Below are 19,865 nucleotides of genomic sequence, written 5' to 3' on the forward strand. Positions count from 1 at the left end.
CACCTAGGTTCCCTTGCTCTGAGGGGTTGGGGGAAAACTCCAGACAATCCACTGGAGACTCCTGAAGGGGGACCGGCGAAGGAGAAGGGCCACCACGGCTACCACTTCTGCTGTGAGGGGCCTCTGAAGTGGTCTTCTTGGAGGGAGATCTTGTTACTTCTTCCTCTTCATAGAGGTGAGATCCGACTGGTATTCAGACCACAAAACTCATTCGCCACACCTGGCCTCTCTCAAACAAGGTCGACCCTGACACTTGTTACACAAAGTGTAGGGATCGATCTTCACAGGCGACAGAATAACCCCACAAGTCCTGCCTTCAGGACTGGGGCAACGCCGCTGCGAAGACTCCATAGCAAAAGGAACATACACACACGTGGGAAAACACACTTACACACAAGGAAGGGACAAGCAAAGGGAAAACAGGCCGGAAACAGACGACGAGCTGGAGTGTGTGACTGCTACAGCGACCAGGAAGAACTGGCAACCGGGTCATAGGTCGTGGTCTTCGACCCCTGGGACATGTACCTGGCTGGGGTAGGGGGAGGAGTAACTAGTTTTGTCTGGTCGGTACCGAATTGACATCCAGGATTCTCCTACGATAGTAGTTTGGGGTAAGTATACAGCATCAGAACAAATTTTCAATCTCATTTCTTAATACATTTAAGGAATGTAACAAAATTAAAATTTAAGATTAGATAATGCAGGAAGTCACAATAAAATTGTAAAAATGACACTAGTAAGAACATACATATGACTAGCTAAAGCCTAATACAGTGGTCCCCCCAAATTCGTGGGGGATGTGTACCAGACCCCCCGTGAATAGTTAAAACCCGCAAACAGTTGGAACCCTTATAAAAATGCTTAAAGCTTCCTATTTTGTTAGTTAAAACTCAAGAAAAACCCTCTAAAAATGTTTATACCTGGTTTTTTCAATAGTTTTATCACAAAAAGTGCATTTTATAATGAAATTGATAAAAAAACCAGGAATTTGTGGATATTTCTCATAGAAAAATACTGCGAATAGGCAAATTTTCCGCAATTAATGCGGGGAAATGTTCCCGAGAGAAATCCGTGAATGTGTAAGTCCGCAAATACAGGGGGTCCACTATATTATTATAGGCAATACAAAAGCTTCAATAATACAATAGAGAATTCTTGCAAGGAAATAAGGTTAAATATCTCTCTCTCTCTCATATGGATCTTAACTCAGTGTGTATATGGGAGAATGATATGCTACCATCCTAGATGTGATCAATTTTCAAAAAATCTCTGACATTGATGTATTAAATGTCAAGTACAAGTTAGTTCAGATTAGGAACTGTGACACAGTTATTAGCTTAAAGATGTCTAGAAAATATTTAAGTGCAGGATATAAAATAGGGACTTTGTTACTTATCAGAAATGATGATGTCTTTAGGAGAGATTTAGTAATTTCAAAGTTTGTTATACTACAGTATATTTAGCTTTAGTGGAGATGTGTTATTAGCTGAAAGATATATAGAAAATAACTAAGTGCAGGATATAAAATAGGGACTTTGTTACTTATCAGAAATGATAATTTTTTAAAAGAGATTTAGTAATTTCAAACAGTTTATTACTACAGAATATTTAAAGGAGGTGCAGCCCTGCAAATAGTAGGCTTCAGTAGGTTACTTTATCTGCAGAATGAATCTGTCAAATTATCCAGTCTAATGGGGTTTGGGAATATAACAGTCACAGGTGGAGAGGGGAAGTTTAAATACATCCATAAACTGTAAACTGCTTAGCTTACAAAAAGACAATAAACTTCAAAAACAATAGGTTTATACAGCATCCCCTGTAAAGCATGTTCACTTACTTTGGCAATACCGAGGAGAGTAGGAAAAATCCCACTAAAATCCTTCCTTTCCAATGTTTGGATCTCGTAGCTTTTCTTCCTCTGCAACAGGGGTTTCCTCTACAAGGTTTTTCTGTTGAAAAGTAACAATACTTCAGTTAATATTCTTTCATCTTTTCTAATAATCTATGTGTGTGAATTTTTGCAGATTTAATTTTTTCACTTTCAAAAAGCTATGAAATAGTTACTTATTTGGATTTGGTAAGTTACTTCCTACACACTCATAAATTTTACTCATTTGGAATGGACCTCCAGGAATTAAAAAAATAATTTCTAATGAAATATAACAATGATGATAAGAACTTTAATGATGAAATACAGTATGATCTCAAAATATACTTAACATATACAATTTGTTTTGTTATATCTACAAAAAATTATTAGGAAGGTTATTCTATTCTAGTCATAACAATAGTACTACCTACAACTTACCAGGTATTTTGTATCCCCTTTCCTCTTTTCATCAAGAGCTCTTAACCCTGTGCATAATTCAAATAAAACAATTCCATAGCTGTAAGTGTCAACCTTCACAGATAATTTTTTGGACCTTAAGAAGTCGTTCGGTAAGTATGCTCTCGTGCCGTTGATTCGAGTTACCTGAAAAAGTAAATCAATTACCTATTTTCATCAAACTCTGGGAGGTACCAAATTGTGCATCTTGCTAACACATTTAAGTAACTAAGTAAAACATTATTGAAAATATTCCTTTAAAATAGAGAAAACTTAATCCCTTTGTAACAGACTGATGCATGAAAAAAGCACTTGAGAAAATAATCTTTACTACCTTATTCCCTCATTATCATGTATAAACATTACATGAGCTAGTATTACTGCATATAATAACTGCGTGCATTTTCCTTTTCTTTTTATAACTTATTTTAACCGGAACACTACTTAAGTTAATTATAGTTTTACCAGACCACTGAGCTGATTAACATTTGCACACTATGGCTTTTACCTTTATATTTTGTTACGCATCTTTAAATAATACTTAATTCCTGTTTTCCTTTCTCCATAGTAATATAATCCTACACATTTTACATCATTCTTAAAATTTTTTGTTTCTTTAAAACGTCTTAACTAAACAGTCTGTAAAATGTTTATTTATACTATATTTAATTCAGCTTTGAATATAGCATAGCATAGGCTACTCCCCACAACTTGCCAAGTAACCCAAAACCTCCCTGAAAATGGACAAATTTAATTATAGCACATCTTTTCAATACACAATAAGGAGACTGTACTGTACAGTATTCTCAAACCATAAAATGTCCTAATATTTTCCAGTATAGATAAAATGTAAATTGGCAAAGAATATGTGCAGTTAATAATATGTATACATTTACAATGTACTTAACATACAAACATGCACCTTGAATGGGTCTTACGTGTCCCCAAGGAAAAAAGGCTCACAAATCAAAATAAAGGTAGATTGTATGTGTCGCACCTTGGCCTATATAGGAAGTTACTACTATATAAAGATGACCTGATGTTCATTGCAAAATCAGAGGAACACACCACAGGCATTTTAAAATATGGAAGATTATATTTAAAACAAATGAAGAAAGCAAAACAACTTACAGTAGCTATGAAGATAAACATTAATTTCAAGAGCTTCAACCATTGTTCTTTCATTTACACTCCACATCCATGCTTTTCTTCCATAAAGGAGAGTTGGCTTAACAATCTAGTTTGTCATAAAAGGTGGTGACTTCATCCTTTCAGGGAATCCTTGCTCTAAGTTATTTAAATTCTGAATGGGTGAACTTTTTAGCCACAAACAGATAATCTGGTGTCATAAAATGACACAGTTAATTTCCATTTCCATTAAGAAACATGTTAATTTCTTTATTATTAATTTTACTGTAGATTTATTGTGGTTTACTAATTAGTAATTACTAATTATTATTTTTTAATTGTAAGTAATTTTTTTGCCTGTATTCCCAAATGCGACAAGAGTTTCCCTCCACTTGTTTTCCCGCCATAACGTTGGAATAATGTGGTTCTGTCTGGGTTTCTGTGCCCACATGATAATTCAGGGGGACGTTCATGGGTCCTGATAGTGGCGAGCACTGCCATTCTGTATTAGTTATATTATGTAATTACTTCCTGTACCTATCTTCATGAAGACAACGAACTAGCTAATATCTTATACAAGTTAATCTGCATGTTAGGCCACATGTGTATAGGGGAGTTATATAAGAACACTAGGTTAGTTCTAGTCTCTTTGCGCTAGGTGAATACCAGCTAGATTTACGGTAAACACAAATTGATTTCTTGTTTTGTAATTTAATTCCAGTGCCTAAAATTCCTACCGTTGTTGCCTTCTTAAATAAAATTATGTGGTGTGCACCGTTTTGAGCTATCGGAGAATATAATTTCACCACAGTAATAATTTTTTCTGGTCCTTTCGAACCGGATCCGCGATCATCATAGCTTAACCTTTCCCGGTTCTTGGTTCTCATTTGCATAAACCAGTCAGCGGTTATCATTACGGCAGTGCCCAACCTTGTTTAGATTCATATAGGCAAGGCTACGATTTCGTTATTTGGACTCAGTCATAACTTGTGTTTACCTAGCATAACTTTTCATTAACTTGGAAGTTAGCCCAATTTTACAACTTTTCAGTAACTTGGAAGTTAGCCGAATTTTACTCTTCAGTATTTTTGTCCCCAATTTTCAGACCTACCTAATAATTTGATATATAGCCTGCTCATTATATTTACGCAAATTGCAAAGAAATTTGTTACATTATTACTATATGGCATATTTATTTGTTTTCTGGTTTGTATTTGAAAGACAAAACTTGGAGAATTTGGGTGTTATGCTATTCAAGCTAACATTTATTTCCAAGTAAGGGAATTTGTGGATTACAGTTTATTTAGGGTGGCCTAGCGAGTTTTAAGCCTAGCCTTATTTGAACTTTGTTGTCAGCTGCACATTTATTTGTGGAATTTGCCTAGGCTAGCCTAAGGATTTTGGCTATTCGTAACAGCCTTTGCATTTGGCTTTTAGCCCATTTTGACTGTATGGTCAGTCTTTTGCTGTTGGCTTTGTTAGCCTTTTGGTTTGGCTTGTTTAGCCTCTTAGTTTTAGCTCTTGGTCTTGCCTACCGATTTGACTATTTTACAGCTAGCAATTCGCTGTTGCTTACAAGTATCTGAAATTTATTTATGATCCATAATGATGAAGTTGCAATTTTGCTAGTGAGTCATATTTCATTAAGATGTATCATGGCAAATTTCAAGATTACTGATCGCTTGCTTTCTGGGTTCAAGGGAGCTGTTACTAGAGCGCTACAGTGCTACAGCAGCTATTGGTGTAGCTAGTTCAACTTTGATGAATGTAAAATCCAATGTGGAAACGTTACAAAAGCGATGGGACAAATATTTGGATGTATGGGATCAATATATCTCTGAGAGAGATTCTTTGAGTGATGATGAGTTTGATGCACTTGAGAAGAATCATGCTCAATATGAAGTTTTGTATTATACAGAGACCAATAAATTATTAGATGTTTTAGATCAACTACAGAGAGCAGTTCCTGGAATTTCCAATCCTGTTACAACACAACAGAGTGCCAAGGTTTGTTTACCTGAAGTAAAGAATAACAGCTTTGATGGAAAGGTAGAAGAATGGCAAACTTGGTAGGACAGTTTCCATTCATTAGTTCATGATCGTAAGGATATGGGCAAGGTATTGAAAATGACACAACTTAAGTAATGTTTGAAAGGTAAAGCATTGTTAGTTGTCTCAGGATTTCAGGTCACGGACCAAGATTATGATGATGCTATTGCAGCTTTGCAAGATAGATTTGCTAACACAGAGAAGGTAAAACAAACATTAGTGCTTCAGTTTTTCAATATGGTTAAGCCTAAGGATACTGCTAAGGAATTGGAGCAGTTTATACTGGATTTTGAAAGAATTATGAAGACTCTTCAACACTATGTTACTGATTTACAGTCGTCCCATTGGCTTATTGCTGTTCTGTTAAAGAGAAAGTTGCCTACAGAGGCAGAGATGTTCATTTTTCAGAAATTTCAGACAAAATATTTTACAGTTGATCAAATCAGCACAGGTCTTGCCGACCACCTTGAATTTCTTGATACGATGCCAAATAGTGGCAAATTAGTCTGATAGTGATAAACTTCTACAGGATAGTGGCAAATCTAAAGTTAGAGATAAAGTGAAATTCTCCAACCAGACACGGCAGGTATTTACAGATAAGACCAGATTGGAACTTATTCAGTTGAAGCTACATCTTCTAAAAACCAATGCTTATTGTGTTCATCATATAGTCACAGAGCCAGAACTTATTCAGTCGAAGAAATCTTCTAAAAACCAATGCTTATTGTGTTCATCAGATAGTCACAGAGCCAGAACTTATTCAGTTGAAGAAATCTTCTAAAAACCAATGCTTATTGTGTTCATCAGATAGTCACAGAGCCAGACGGTGCTCGAAGTATACTGATGCAACTTCCCGAAGAATTAGGCTGATAGATATGGGACGGTGTTCTATATGTTCAAGAAATAAACATAATGGCATGTGTTTTCAGCCTGTTTAATGCTTTGTCTGTAATAAGACTAATCATAATGAAGTTTTTTGCTACAGCAATTTTGGAGGCAAGATGCAAAGTGAGGTGAAATCAGATGGTACTGTAAAGTCAAATATGCAAGTTAAGAGTACTACAAGCTTTGAAGTTAAGAGTGTAGTTTCAAGTAAAGAGTGCTGGGTCCAAATATTCTTCTGCTTTAGCTACGGCTCAAGTCAAGGTATCTAATAATGATAATTCCAAGTCACAGTATTTACTCTGCTTTTTCAATCCTGGATCGCAGGTTTCATTTATTACTTCCATGTTGGCTAAGGCACTACAATTAACGACTGTTGAGAGTCAACAAGTTGTTTTGCAAGATTTTCAGTCCCAGCCAAAGGAGGGACAATTTGATATTGTGACACCTCTAGTTTCTATAGGTAGGAGGATTAAGAAGATGAGAGTTGTAATTGTTGATGAGTTACCAGGTAGTATTTCTGCACCAGGCATGCATGAGGTTTATCAAATGGTGCAGGGTAAAGGGATTAAAACTGCGTTGAAATTTCATCCGACACTGTCTCAGGGATTGAATTAATGGTGGGTTCTGATTATTTTGCTGATTTTGTTGGTGGTGTTGCCAAATATGAAGGTGTTAGATTGTTTGAGACACCTGGTGGTTACATTCCATTTGGTAAAATTCCCTCGCAGTTTTCAAATAACCTGGAAACTTCCTTTAAGACAAATGTTGTTGTTTGCAGATTAACTCCTAATATTTCTCCTCTTCGTGTTAGTGATTTGATTGAAGAGAATAATGAACAAGTTCATAAATTATGGGAATTAGAATCGATAGGCATCAATCCAACTGCCCCATCTGTAGAAGATGATTGTGTCTACAGAAAGTATGTCAATAGTGTTGAGTATCAAAATGGACAGTATTTTGTTAGTCTTCCCTGGAAAGAAAATTGCCCTCTTTAGCCCAACAATTATAGAATGGCTTTAAGTCAAGAGTATACATTAAAAAAAAAATTTATCTAAGGTTCCTAGACATTTGGATGCATACCATAATATCATCCAGGATCAGTTAAAACCGAATTTTATTGAGAAAGTTCCTGATGCAGTAGCTGGTGATAATACACATTATATTCCGCATTATGGAGTGTTAAAGATTCGGACACTACCCCCCTTAAGGATAGTGCACGAGATGGAAAGGATAATCCTTATCTCAATGATTGTTTAAACAAAGGACCATCCCTGACAGAGAAGCTAGGTGATGTTTTCTTAAAGTTTAGAGTCAATGATTGCATTTAGCGCAGATATTAGTAAGGACTTTTTGCGGGTAGGCCTGCAGAATGTTGATTGAGATTTTGTTAGGTTTCTGCCGTTCCAAGATCTGCAGAACCCAGAAGCAGATTAAGACACTTATAGATTTGCTAGTGTACTGTTTGGTAGCACATCATCTCCATTTTTGTTGATGGCAACACTTGACTATCATTTGAGTAGGTCAGGTAGCCCCTTTAAGAAATTGATTGCCAAATCCTTTTATGTTGATAATCTTCAGGGTAGTATGTCTAATAATATAGAATTATTATAATTTTATGCTGAGGCTAACTGAGGAGTGCCAATATGCCACTCAGGACTTGGATAACTAACAATGAGAAACTTAAAACTAAATTCTGAGAAGATGATAATGTTTATGTTGTTCCTACCACTATTTCAGTTCTTGGATTGAATTGGGATGTCAACTCAGACATGCTTAGTCTGAAGTCAGCTAAAATATTTATACCTGAAGTAATCACAAAACACAATTTACTTAGTTTGGTCTCAACTGTTTTTGATCCACTAGGATTCCTTTGTCCAGTAATCGTAAGGGGTAAAATCCTTATTCAAGCTGCTTAGAGGACTAATGTCTCCTGGAATGATCCATTTGGTAAAGAATTTTTAAGTAGCTGGATGGAATTATAATAAGAGTTTGAGGTTACTTAGTGAATTTTCAGTACCTCGCAAAGTTGCAACTCAACGAGTACACTATGTTTTGCACATATTTTGTGACAGCTCAACCAAAGCTTATGGTTGTGCAGCCTATTTGATAGGAAATGGAGAAAGTAATCTTGTTATGGCAAAAGCTAAAGTTGACCCCTTAAAACAAAAACGCTTCCACAATTGGAACTGACATAAATTTGGTTGGGAACTAAATGAGCCAACTACATTCACAAATTTTTGAAGTGATATTAATATTTCAAGAACTGTAATTTGGTTTGATAACGAGGCCATTATTCAATGGGTCAGAAACGATAATTCCAAAATTACTTATGTCAACTTGGAACAGGGTGGCTGAGGTCAGAGAAGTGTCAGCCAATTATCAAATATTTCATGTGTCTACTGGAGAAAATCCTGCTGACTTAGTGACTCGTGGAGTTGAAGCTAAAGACTTAGTGTCAAATTCTTTATGGTTTAAAGGTCCTTCTTGGCTACCATGTGAAAGTTTGTGGCCAAGTCAAAAGGATGAAGTTGTAGTTTATGAAATAACAGCAGAGAGATAAATTGATCCAGTTAAGGTTGAATATTTGTTTGAAGTTAGAGAATGTTCTTCTTTGGAGAAGATTTTCATGATAACGAAATATGTATTTCAGTTTCTGAAAAAATTGTTACTCAAGATATCATCCAATCAAGTGTCAAAGATAACTTTACCAGATCCAGCAGTTTATCGGCTGAGATATTATCAACTTACTAAGTTTAAAGAAACTTTTACTTGGTTGTTCTATTCTGAGAATCCCAAGCCTATTGAATTTAAGAGCGTATATGATCTTTTGCAGAAACCACATAGCTTGTCTGTCGAATGTTCTGATTCGATTAAGGATTTAGGTCTGTATTTTCATACATCCATTGGACTGATGAGGTCAAGAGGTCACTTCCAGCATGCTGAGATTGCTGTGAATTATGAATATTGGAATATATAACAGTGTGAAAAAGAATTTCATATACGTATAATTGTATACAAATTGCGCTGTGAGCAAAACAGTTAAAGCTAATGAATTAATTTTTTTTCGTTGTATTGTACACTAAATTGCGATGATTTTGGTATATAAAAAATTGTAAAATGATCAAAGCAACACAGAGAAAATATTATCACAAAATGATGCATGAATTCATAATGCGGAGGTAAAAAAAAAGTTTTTTTTCTCAAAAATTCACCATAAATCGAAAAATTGTGCTAGAGACTTCACGTTTATTGCAAAATGAAGGTAATTGATTTAATATTACTAGACTGTAAGTGTTCTAGCTTACAATTTTAGTTTTCGACCATTTCAGTCGAGTTAAAGTTGACCAAAGGTCCAATTTTTTATATTTATCGTGATATATATGAAAATAATCAAAACTGATAAAAGATACAACCATGGGTAGTTTTTTGCTGTATTCTACATGAAATTGTGCATATTTTCATATATAAAACTTTATGTAATGGCTAATATAAAACGTTGCAAACATTACGACAAACTGACGAAAGAATTTCTGAGATTTTCGGCAGTTACCTCGCGGACGTAAGGAAAAAGTGTTTTTCAAAAATTCACCATAAATCGAAATATTGTGCTAGACACTTCCAATTTGTTGCAAAATGAAGGTAAATGATTGAATATTACTAGATTATATGAATTTTAGCTTACAATTGCGTTTTTCGACCATTTTGGTCGTTTTCGACCATTTTGGTCGAGTCAAAGTTGACCGAAGGTTGAAATTATGGCACTTATCGTGATTTTTATATGAAAATATTTCAAAACTAATAAAAGATACAACCATGGGTTGTTTTTCGTAGTATTTTACATGAAACAGAGCACATTTTCATATATAAAACTTTAAGTAAAGTCTAATATAAAATGGTGCAAACATTACGACAAACTGACAAAAGAATTTCTGAGATTTTCGGCAGTTACCCCATGCGCAGATGTAAGGAAAAAGTTTTTTTTCAAAAATTCACGATAAATCAAAATATTATGCTAGAGACTTCCAATTTGTTACAAAATGAAGGTAAATGATTGAATATTACTAGAATGTATGAGTTTTAGCTTACAATTGCGTTTTTCGACCATTTCGGTCAAATCAAAGTTGACCGAAGGTTGAAATTTTGGTACGTTGTGATTTTTATGAAAATATTTCAAAACTATTAAAAGCTACAACCATGAGTTATTTTTTGTTGTATTCTACATGAAATTGTGCACATTTTCATAGATAAAGGTTTATGTAACAGCTAATATAAAATGGTGCAAACATTATGACAAACTGACAAAAGAATTTCTGAGATTTTTGTCAGTTACCGAACGCGGACGTAAGTATAAAGTGTTTTTCATAAATTCACCATAAATCAAAATATTGTGCTAGAGACTTCACATTTGTTGCAAAATGAAGGTAAATGATTGAATATTACTAGAATGTAAGAGTTTTAGGTTTCAATTGCGTTTTTTGACTATTTCGGTCAAGTCAAATTTGACCGAAGGTTGAAATTTTGGCACTTATCTTGATTTATATGAAAATAATTCAAAACTGATAAAAGCTACAACCATGGGTTGTTTTTTGTTGTATTCTACATGAAATTGCACACATTTTCATATATAAAACTTTAATTAACGCCTAATATAAAACGGTGCAAACATTACGACAAACTGACAAAAGAATTTCTGAGATTTTCGGCACAGTTACCGCATGCAGATGTAAGGAAAAAGTTTTTTTTCAAAAATTCACCATAAATTAAAATATTGTGCTAGAGACTTCCAATTTGTTGCAAAAAGTAGGTAAATGATTGCATATTACTATAATGTAAGAGTTATAGCTAACAATTGCGTTTTTCGACCATTTTGGTCAACTCAAAGTTGACCGAAGGCTGAAATTTTGGCACTTATCGTGATTTATATGGAAATATTTCAAAACTGATAAAAGCTACAACCATGGATTGTTTTTTGTTGTATTTTACACGAAATTGCACACATTTTCATATACAAAACTTTATGTATCGGCTAATAAAAACAGTGCAAAAATTACAACAAAGTGATGAAAGAATTTCTGAGATTTTCGGCAGGGCTACCACGCACGGACGTAAGTAAAAAGTGTTTTTCATAAATTCACCATAAATCAAAATATTGTGCTAGAGACTTACTGTTTGTTGCAAAATGAAGGTAATTGGATGAATATTACTAAAATGTAAGAGTTTTAGCTTTCAATTGTGTTTTTCGACCATTTCAGTTGAATCAAAGTTGAACGAAGGTTGAAATTTTGGTACGTCGTGATTTTTATGAAAATATTTCAAAACTGATAAAAGCTACAACCATGAGTTATTTTTAGTTGTATTCTACATGAAATTGCGCACATTTTCATATATAAAGCTTTATGTAACAGCTAATATAAAACGGTGCAAACATTACGACAAACTGACAAAAGAATTTCTGAGATTTTTGGCAGTTACCGCACGCGGACGTGAGGAAAAAGTGTTTCTCAAAAATTCACCATAAATCGAAATATTGTGCTAGAGTTTTCCAATTTGTTGCAAAATGAAGGTAAATGATTGAATGTTACTAGAATGTAAGAGTTTTGGCTTACAATTGCGTTTTTCGACCATTTCAGTTGAGTCAAAGTTGACCAAAGGTTGAAATTTTGGCACTTACCTTGATTTATATGAAAATATTTCAAAAATGATAAAAGCTACAACCATGGATTGTTTTTAGTTGTATTTCACATGAAATTGTGCACATTTTCATATATAGAAATTTATGTAACGGCTAATATAAAACGGTGCAAAGATTATGATAAAGTGACAAAAGAATTTCTGAGATTTTCGGCAGAGCTACCGCACGCAGACGTAAGGAAAAAGTGTTTTTCAAAAATTCACCATAAATCAAAATAGTGTGCTAGAGACTTCCAATTTGTTGCAAAATGAAGGTAAATGATTGAATATTACTAGAATGTAAGAGTTTTAGGTTACAATTGCGTTTTTCAACCATTTTGGTCGAATCAAAGTTGACCAAAGGTTGAAATTTTGGCACATCGTGATTTTTATGAAAATATTGCAAAACTGATAAAAGCTACAACCATGAGTTATTTTTTGTTGTATTCTACATGAAACTGTTCACATTTTCATATATAAAGCTTTATGTAACGGCTAATATAAAATGGTGCAAACATTACGACAAACTTGACAAAAGAATTTCTGAGATTTTTGGCAGTTACCGCATGCGGACGTAAGAAAATAGAATTTTTATTATAAAATTAATATTAATAATACTTACCTGTATAATTTATCTAGCCCTAAATCCCCAAAAACTGCACCAAAATTTACCACATTTACAACCCTGTTACCTCCTATTCTGTCTGCCAGTTGGCAACACTGCCGTTGACAGTTACAAAACCTTCCCTTGAAAATCAGTTGTGATAGGCAGATCGTGGGGTAGGATGAGTGGGACTAGATAAATTATACAGGCAAGTATTATTAATATTAATTTTATAATAAAAATTCCATATTAATAAACATTACCTTAACCTTTAAACGCCGACTGGACGTATTTTACGTCGACATTTTTTGTCTCTCGGGTGCCGACTGGACGTATTTTACGTCGAGATACAAAAGTTTGTTTAAAAATTCGCGGAAAAATACTTTTAGGTCTACCAGCCGAAAACTCTTGAAGTGATTCACGCACCTTGGTGGATGCTGGGAGTTCACGGATCAAGGTGTTGTTTTGTTTACAATCGTTACGCAGGCGCTCAAGCGAGAATTTCTTTCTTGCCGCACTAAAAAGTATCTGTGACACATCTCGGAAATTATTTCGTCACTTTGACATAATTTTTGTACCATTTTAAATTAGCCGTTACATAGAGTATTATATATGAAAATGTGCGCATTGTTATGTAGAATACAACAAAAAATACTCATGATTGTAGCTTTTATCAGTTTTGAAATATTTTCATATAAATAACGATAAGTGCCAAAATTTCAACCTTCGGTCAACTTTGACTACCGAAATGGTCAAAAAACGCAATTGTAAGCTAAAACTCTTATATTTTAGTAATATTCAATCATTTACGTTAATTTTGCAACTAATTGGAAGTCTCTAGCACAATATTTCGATTTATGGTGAATTTATGAAAAAACGTTTTCCTTACGTCCGCGCGGTAACTCTTCTGAAAAAAATCATACATGCGATTGTGGTAATGTTTGCACCATTTTAAATTAGCCGTTACATAAAGTTTTATATATGAAAATGTGCGCAATTTCATGTAGAATACAACAAAAAATAATTGAAGGTTGTAGCTTTTCTCATATTTGAAATATTTGCATATAAATCACGATAAATAGAAAAAAAAACCACGTTCGGTCAACTTTGACTCTACCGAACAATGGTCGAAAAAACGCAATTGTAAGCTAAAACTCTTACAGTTAGTAATATTCAGTCATTTATCTTCATCTTGAAACAAATTCGAAAGTCTCTAGCACAATATTTAGATTTATGGTGAATTTAAAAAAAAAAAACTTTCCTTCCCTCTGCGTGCGGATTCTCCGCCACAAATCTCCGAAATGCGTACGTCCCATTCTCGGAATATTTGCTCCGTTTCATATTAGGCATTTCATAGATTTTTATATATGAAAATGTGCGCAATTTCTGTACAATAAAACGAAAAATATTTGAAGGTTGTAGCTTTTCTTATTTCCGAGATAATTGCATATAGAAAAACATATATAAAAAAATTCAACATTTGGTCAACTTTAACTCGTCAGATATGATCGAAAACTGTATTTGTAAGCTAATACTCTTACAGTATAGTAATATTCAATAATTTGTCTTCATTTTGAAAAGAAATTGAAAGAAAAGAAAAATCAATCCTTTAGGACAATATTTAGATATTTATGGTGAATTTTTTAGACAAAAATATTTGTTTACGTCCGCACATACTTAAGAATTCATGCATATTTTGTGATAATATTTCTCTGTGTTAGTTTTATAACGTTTTAACAATGTGTTATATACCAAAATGATTGCAATTTAGTGTAATATTACAACAAAAAAAAAAGGTAACTTGTTACTTCAAAAACCGTTTTGCGCACAGTGCGATTTGAATACAATTATATATGAAATTTCGTTTTTGCGCTATCATATATCGCATTATTTATATATGATAATGATAATTTTTTTAATTTCTGATGGTTGCATACTAAACTTCAGGCAATGACAAAAAAGGGAGCCAAAAATGAACTCTTAATCTTGAAAACTAAGCGCGCTGTGATTTTTTGAAAAAAATATTTTTTCCGCTTCCGCGCTCACTCTGAAACACCTCCGGCACACATGAGACATTTTTTTTTTACCGCTTCGGCATTTAAGGGTTAATATAATTTATCTACCCCGATTAGCCACATTGAAAAGGAGGAGGGAATCTGAGTACAATTTCCCTTTCGGGCAGAATAGGACATAAAACAACCAAAGAAATATATATCATAGGCAGTTAAAAAATTAAAAAAACTCAAAACCCAAGGTCTAAGATACTAAGAACTCAAAGTCTCCTACCATTAATGCCACCGAAACTGCGGTAGTAAAAGGACAAGGAGTAAACGTGCATAGTCAGTCTGTCTGTACTAAAGTCAGGTGACCGACCAGGTGACCAGTCAGACGAAATGAGGACAGCAAGGCTGCACCCTGATGACTTTATCAAGCACTAAAGCGACACCTGCTCTCTCACGAATGTCTGGTGCCAAGAGAGAGGAGTGGGTATGACAACTCTTTCCCGAAGGATGAGTGCCTGGACTGCCAGGGTGATTCAAAGCTAAGCAAACATTGGGGGTGTATCAACGCAACCCAACGTTGCCAGCAGCGATATTGGCTCATGAGCAACTCCTGACTCGAGCTTTCTGGTGCCAAGAGAAAGGAGCACTGAGCAAAAAGGCGACTCAGTCCCAAAGGACGAATGCCGGCAGTCCAACCTGGTCTCATGTTAAATGATCATCGAAGGGTGTATCAACACAACCAACTTCGCCAACAAGAAACTCAGCGCTACTAAATGTCGCCTGATCTCGCACGAGTGTCTAACTCCGAGAAAAACAGGTGGGACAAAAAGTAGATGGTGAACGAGTCACCAGATGACAGCAGACGATCCATAGACCAATTCCCTGTCCAGAAGGACAATGGAAGAAGCGTGAGTCGTCAGGACAAGCGAACCAGTGGCTAGTCCTAGGTTGGCATAGTCGCCAGTGCCGACAATCCAGTGGCTGGTCCCATGTCACAGACAATGGAAGCAGTATGAGTTGTCAAGCAGCAAGTCCTTGTCATCAACAACACCTAAATACCAAACTGCCTAATTCCCATTATAACTAAACCAAAAACTGCCATAAGTTATAATGCAAAAATAAAAAACAAAAAATATATACAACAAAAAATAAATAATATACAGGAAGCAACCAAACGTAAAACAGGAAGACTACCTAATTCTCCTGTCTGACGACCTGTCCTGCCATCACCAACAGGCCCAAAGAAGGAAGGTCGCCTAAAACTAGAGAAATATCCCTCAAGTAAAAAGAGGCAAAAACAGAATTAGAACACCAAGTTGCCGCCTCAAGCACCTTGGCAACCGAGACGTTCTTCATAAAAGCTACTGATACAACAACTGCTCTAATACTGTGTGCTCTTGGCGTCTGGCTTTCACAGGCAGCCAAACTACCATTCTTTGATATACAGTAGGGCCTCGTTAATCACGGGGGATAGGGCCCAGAACCCCCCGTGATAAGTAAATACCCGTGTTATACCTGGTACCCCCCTGAAAATTGCTTTAAACCGCCTCCTACTTAATAATTAACCCACCCAAGACCACTATTTCAATGTTTATAACTGCCTACTTTAGTTCAAGCACCAAATATTTCTTCAACTATCACCTTAAACTAAATTCAAGACAGTTTCAAAGTTATTCTTTCCTATCTTCAATTTCCCCTGTATCAGATCAGCAAACAAAATTATAATTACCTAACAATTCCTTTCTATTTTCATGATTTGGCTGCTGCACCAAACTTAAAGTACATAGTATATCTATTTCGTGAATGAACATATTTATGATAAAAAAACATGATTTACTGTAATGATTACAGCACCCAACTATAATATTAATGTATAAACAGCAAAATACAGCAATAAAAATCTAGTTTGGTCTTTTGTTTACGTTTAGAATCAGCTGATGGACGTTTATTACCGAAAGAATTATTTTGGAAAACAATTTAGTTGCTAAAAGAAACGAATTTATTAATGGAATTATCATTATTATTATTAACTTTGTACATAATAGTTTATGATATTATGATACAGTAATTCATATTTCATTGAGAGAGAGAGAGAGAGAGAGAGAGAGAGCGAGAGAGAGAGAGCGAGAGAGAGAGAGCAGCTTGTGCCGAGAAGTAACTTGATCAGCTTGAAGATAGGCAGCTTAGGACGAGAATAGCTTGAGAGAGCAGCTTGGGACTAGAGTATTGTTGACTATCTTAGCTGGAGAATAACAATGAAATTTGTAATTTAAATATTTTTATGATGATAAGAAAAGTGAAACATGGGATAGTGAATGAATGATTATGATACAGTAATTCATATGTTCATTGAGAGAGAGAGAGAGAGGAGAGAGAGAGAGAGAGAGAGAGAGAGAGAGAGAGAGAGAGAGAGAGCAGCAGCTTGTGACGAGAGTGACTTGAATAGCTTGAGATAGCAGCTTAGGACGAGAAAAAGCTTGAGAGAGCAGCTTGGGACTAGAGTATTGTTGACTATCTTAGCACGAGAATAACTATGAAATTTGTATTTTAGATATTTTAAGATGATAAGAAATGAAACATGGATAGTGATAAGATATTCTCTTGAATACTGTTATGTGATAATCATTCAGTCAACTATAAAAGTTGTATTGAAGCACAGTTTCGTAAATCACAGAAAATAAAAGTATGGCCATCTTGTTCTTTTATTACGATAATAATAGATCAGTATTATAGTTTTGTTTCTGTAAGTGATGAGAGAGAGAGAGAGATTTTGCTATTTACATTCATAGTATTTGAAAATTTGTGAATGAGTTTTATTCTAAAAATGGCATTTTAGTCATGAAAAGAAGAAGAAAACAGTAATCAGCGAATCTTGCCCTATGATAAAATTCGTGATTTCGTTAATTTTCCGGAATATACGTAGCATTTGGGCCTTCACAAAAAAGTAAGTAAAAGTGATTATGACAGAGTTTAGAGGATACTTACGTAAAAATACATCGGTACTTTGTAGAACGGTGACGTCACGGTGGTCATATGTATTTTTTTCGTGAGTGAATATACATTTATGATAAAAAATAGTTACTCTACTGCTTAGAGAACCATATTGTAATAATTAATGTAATCACATCAAAATGAAGTAATCATTGTTCATTGTATACTGTAAACATGTAAAGTGTATTTTGTCTTTTGAAAAATGGATTCCCCAAGGAATTATTCCTTGAAAGAGGCTTTTTTATTATGAAGATATGCCAATAATATATAAGATTTGCATTTTATTATGAATATATGACAATAATAATAGGTAAGGTAAAAATGGTTTTTATTACGTTTACGCTTCGTCGCCGATTGCAAACAACATACAATCTATTCTTTTGTATGACTGCAGTGTCAGAGAAGTTGAATTACGTTATACCAAAAACAATAATGAAGTTCGAATTGAAAATTTATGTTTTCCTAAATGTTATTACTACTGTAATTAAACTACTACTATTAACATTTCTAAAAGTTTAAGAATGACAAAGGTGCTGTGAAGTGTAACTCAATGTTTACATTTCTGCTGGCCGCTCAACTACAAGTTGATGTCAATGACGTGGAATTATTCCATGAATAGGCTATATATTATGAAGATATGCCAATAATATATAGTAAGGTGAGAATGGTTTTATTACCTTTATTGTCAGTTAATATCATAATGTGAATCTGTTCATGCATTTGTTGGTTATCGGAACCGGACGAGGCTTAGCCTACCACCGGACAAGCACGAGATGCTGTGATTCACACCAGGATATATAGACTGAGAAGTGGTCCAAGGAAAAACCCGTGATTAACTGAATCCGTGATTGCTGATCCGCGACTAAGCGAGGCCCCACTGTAGGTCTCTTGACATTTCGGGGTGAAACAAACAGATGACGGGGACAACCCTGAATGTCCTTCGTCCGGCGTAAATAGCATGAGAGCGCCCTAACAGGGCAAATAACTAATTCCTCATTTAAATTACCGACAAAGTCGATCAGCGACTTCAGCACGAAAGACCTGGGAATGGGATTATCAGACGATTCAGTCTTTGCGACAAATTCGGGAAGGTATGACAAAATCATGTCTTGTCCAGATCTGGCAACCAGAAAAGAGAGTGCTTGCAGTTCACCAACCCTCTTGGCTGTAGCCAGCGAGACAAGGAAGGGTGTCTTAGAAGAGAGGTCCCTAAATCCGGCCATATTCAGAGGCTCAAACGGAGGGAACTTTAAGGCTTGAAGGACTTTATTAACGTCCCATGTCGGAGAACACTGGACTGGGTCGAGATATGGAAAAAGATCGAATTAAATCTCTAATGACATAAGATGAAGAGATTTCAGGTAACCTTGTCTTAAAAACATAGGAAAGCATCAACCTATAACCCTTAATGCACGAAGGTGACAGGGCCCTGTCATGATGTAAATGAACTAAAAACTCTGCTACTTTTGGTAAGGAAGGTCTAGTAATTTAATGTCCTTGAGACTTACACCAACGTCTATAAACCGACCATTTAGCCTGATAATTTACTCTGGTTGATTGCTGTCTGGCAAGAGCCAACTGTCGCGCCACTCTGGAGGAGAACTCTTTGTGCTTGGAGAATCTCCTGACAGTCTCCAGGCATGAAGACGAAGCATGTGGAGCCTCTGATGGAACCGATGAAAATGGGGTTGTTTGAGAAGATCTGGTTTCTTTGTCAAACAAATGGGAGGCTCCACCAGAGTTTCCAGTAGGTTGGGAAACCACTCCTTCTGTGGCCAGAAGGGGGCAATCAAGGTGAGATCCAGACGCTTGGTTGCCCTCACTTTGTTGAGGACTGACCTCACCAGAGCGAACGGAGGAAATGCATAGGCTTGAAGGCCCTCCCAGTCCTGCAAAAGAGCGTCTGTCCCGGCACTCTGAGGAGTCTGGTAAGGGGCAAAGAAGATCTGGCACCGAAAATTCAGTGGGGTGGCAAACAGATCAACTGTGACAGGCCACTTCTTCCTGAGGCTGTCGAAGACTTCCTGGCAAAGTGTCCATTCCGACCCTTGAACTTTGTTCGTTCTCGACGCCTTGTCGGATTTAGGGACCTCTCTGCCAAGACATTGTGATGGCCCAGGATTAACTGAGGGACCAACGTAATCCCCCCTGTCTTCTGCCCAACACAGGATTGATCAAGCTTCTTGAGTGAGAAGGTCCGACTGTGTGC

General features: G+C 35.5%; 1 protein-coding gene across 1 annotated transcript in view; it reads right to left on the reverse strand.

The window, feature by feature from the left end:
- LOC135224495 (uncharacterized) overlaps nucleotides 1-19,865 on the reverse strand; it is a 438,160-nt gene that overhangs the window by 8,370 nt on the left and 409,925 nt on the right. The window contains 3 exon segments of the mRNA XM_064263507.1: nucleotides 1,838-1,898; nucleotides 1,900-1,949; nucleotides 2,309-2,473. Coding sequence (XP_064119577.1) covers nucleotides 1,838-1,898; nucleotides 1,900-1,949; nucleotides 2,309-2,473 — 276 coding nt within the window.

Source organism: Macrobrachium nipponense, chromosome 12 (assembly GCF_015104395.2).
Source record: "Macrobrachium nipponense isolate FS-2020 chromosome 12, ASM1510439v2, whole genome shotgun sequence".
Taxonomy (NCBI): domain Eukaryota; kingdom Metazoa; phylum Arthropoda; class Malacostraca; order Decapoda; family Palaemonidae; genus Macrobrachium; species Macrobrachium nipponense.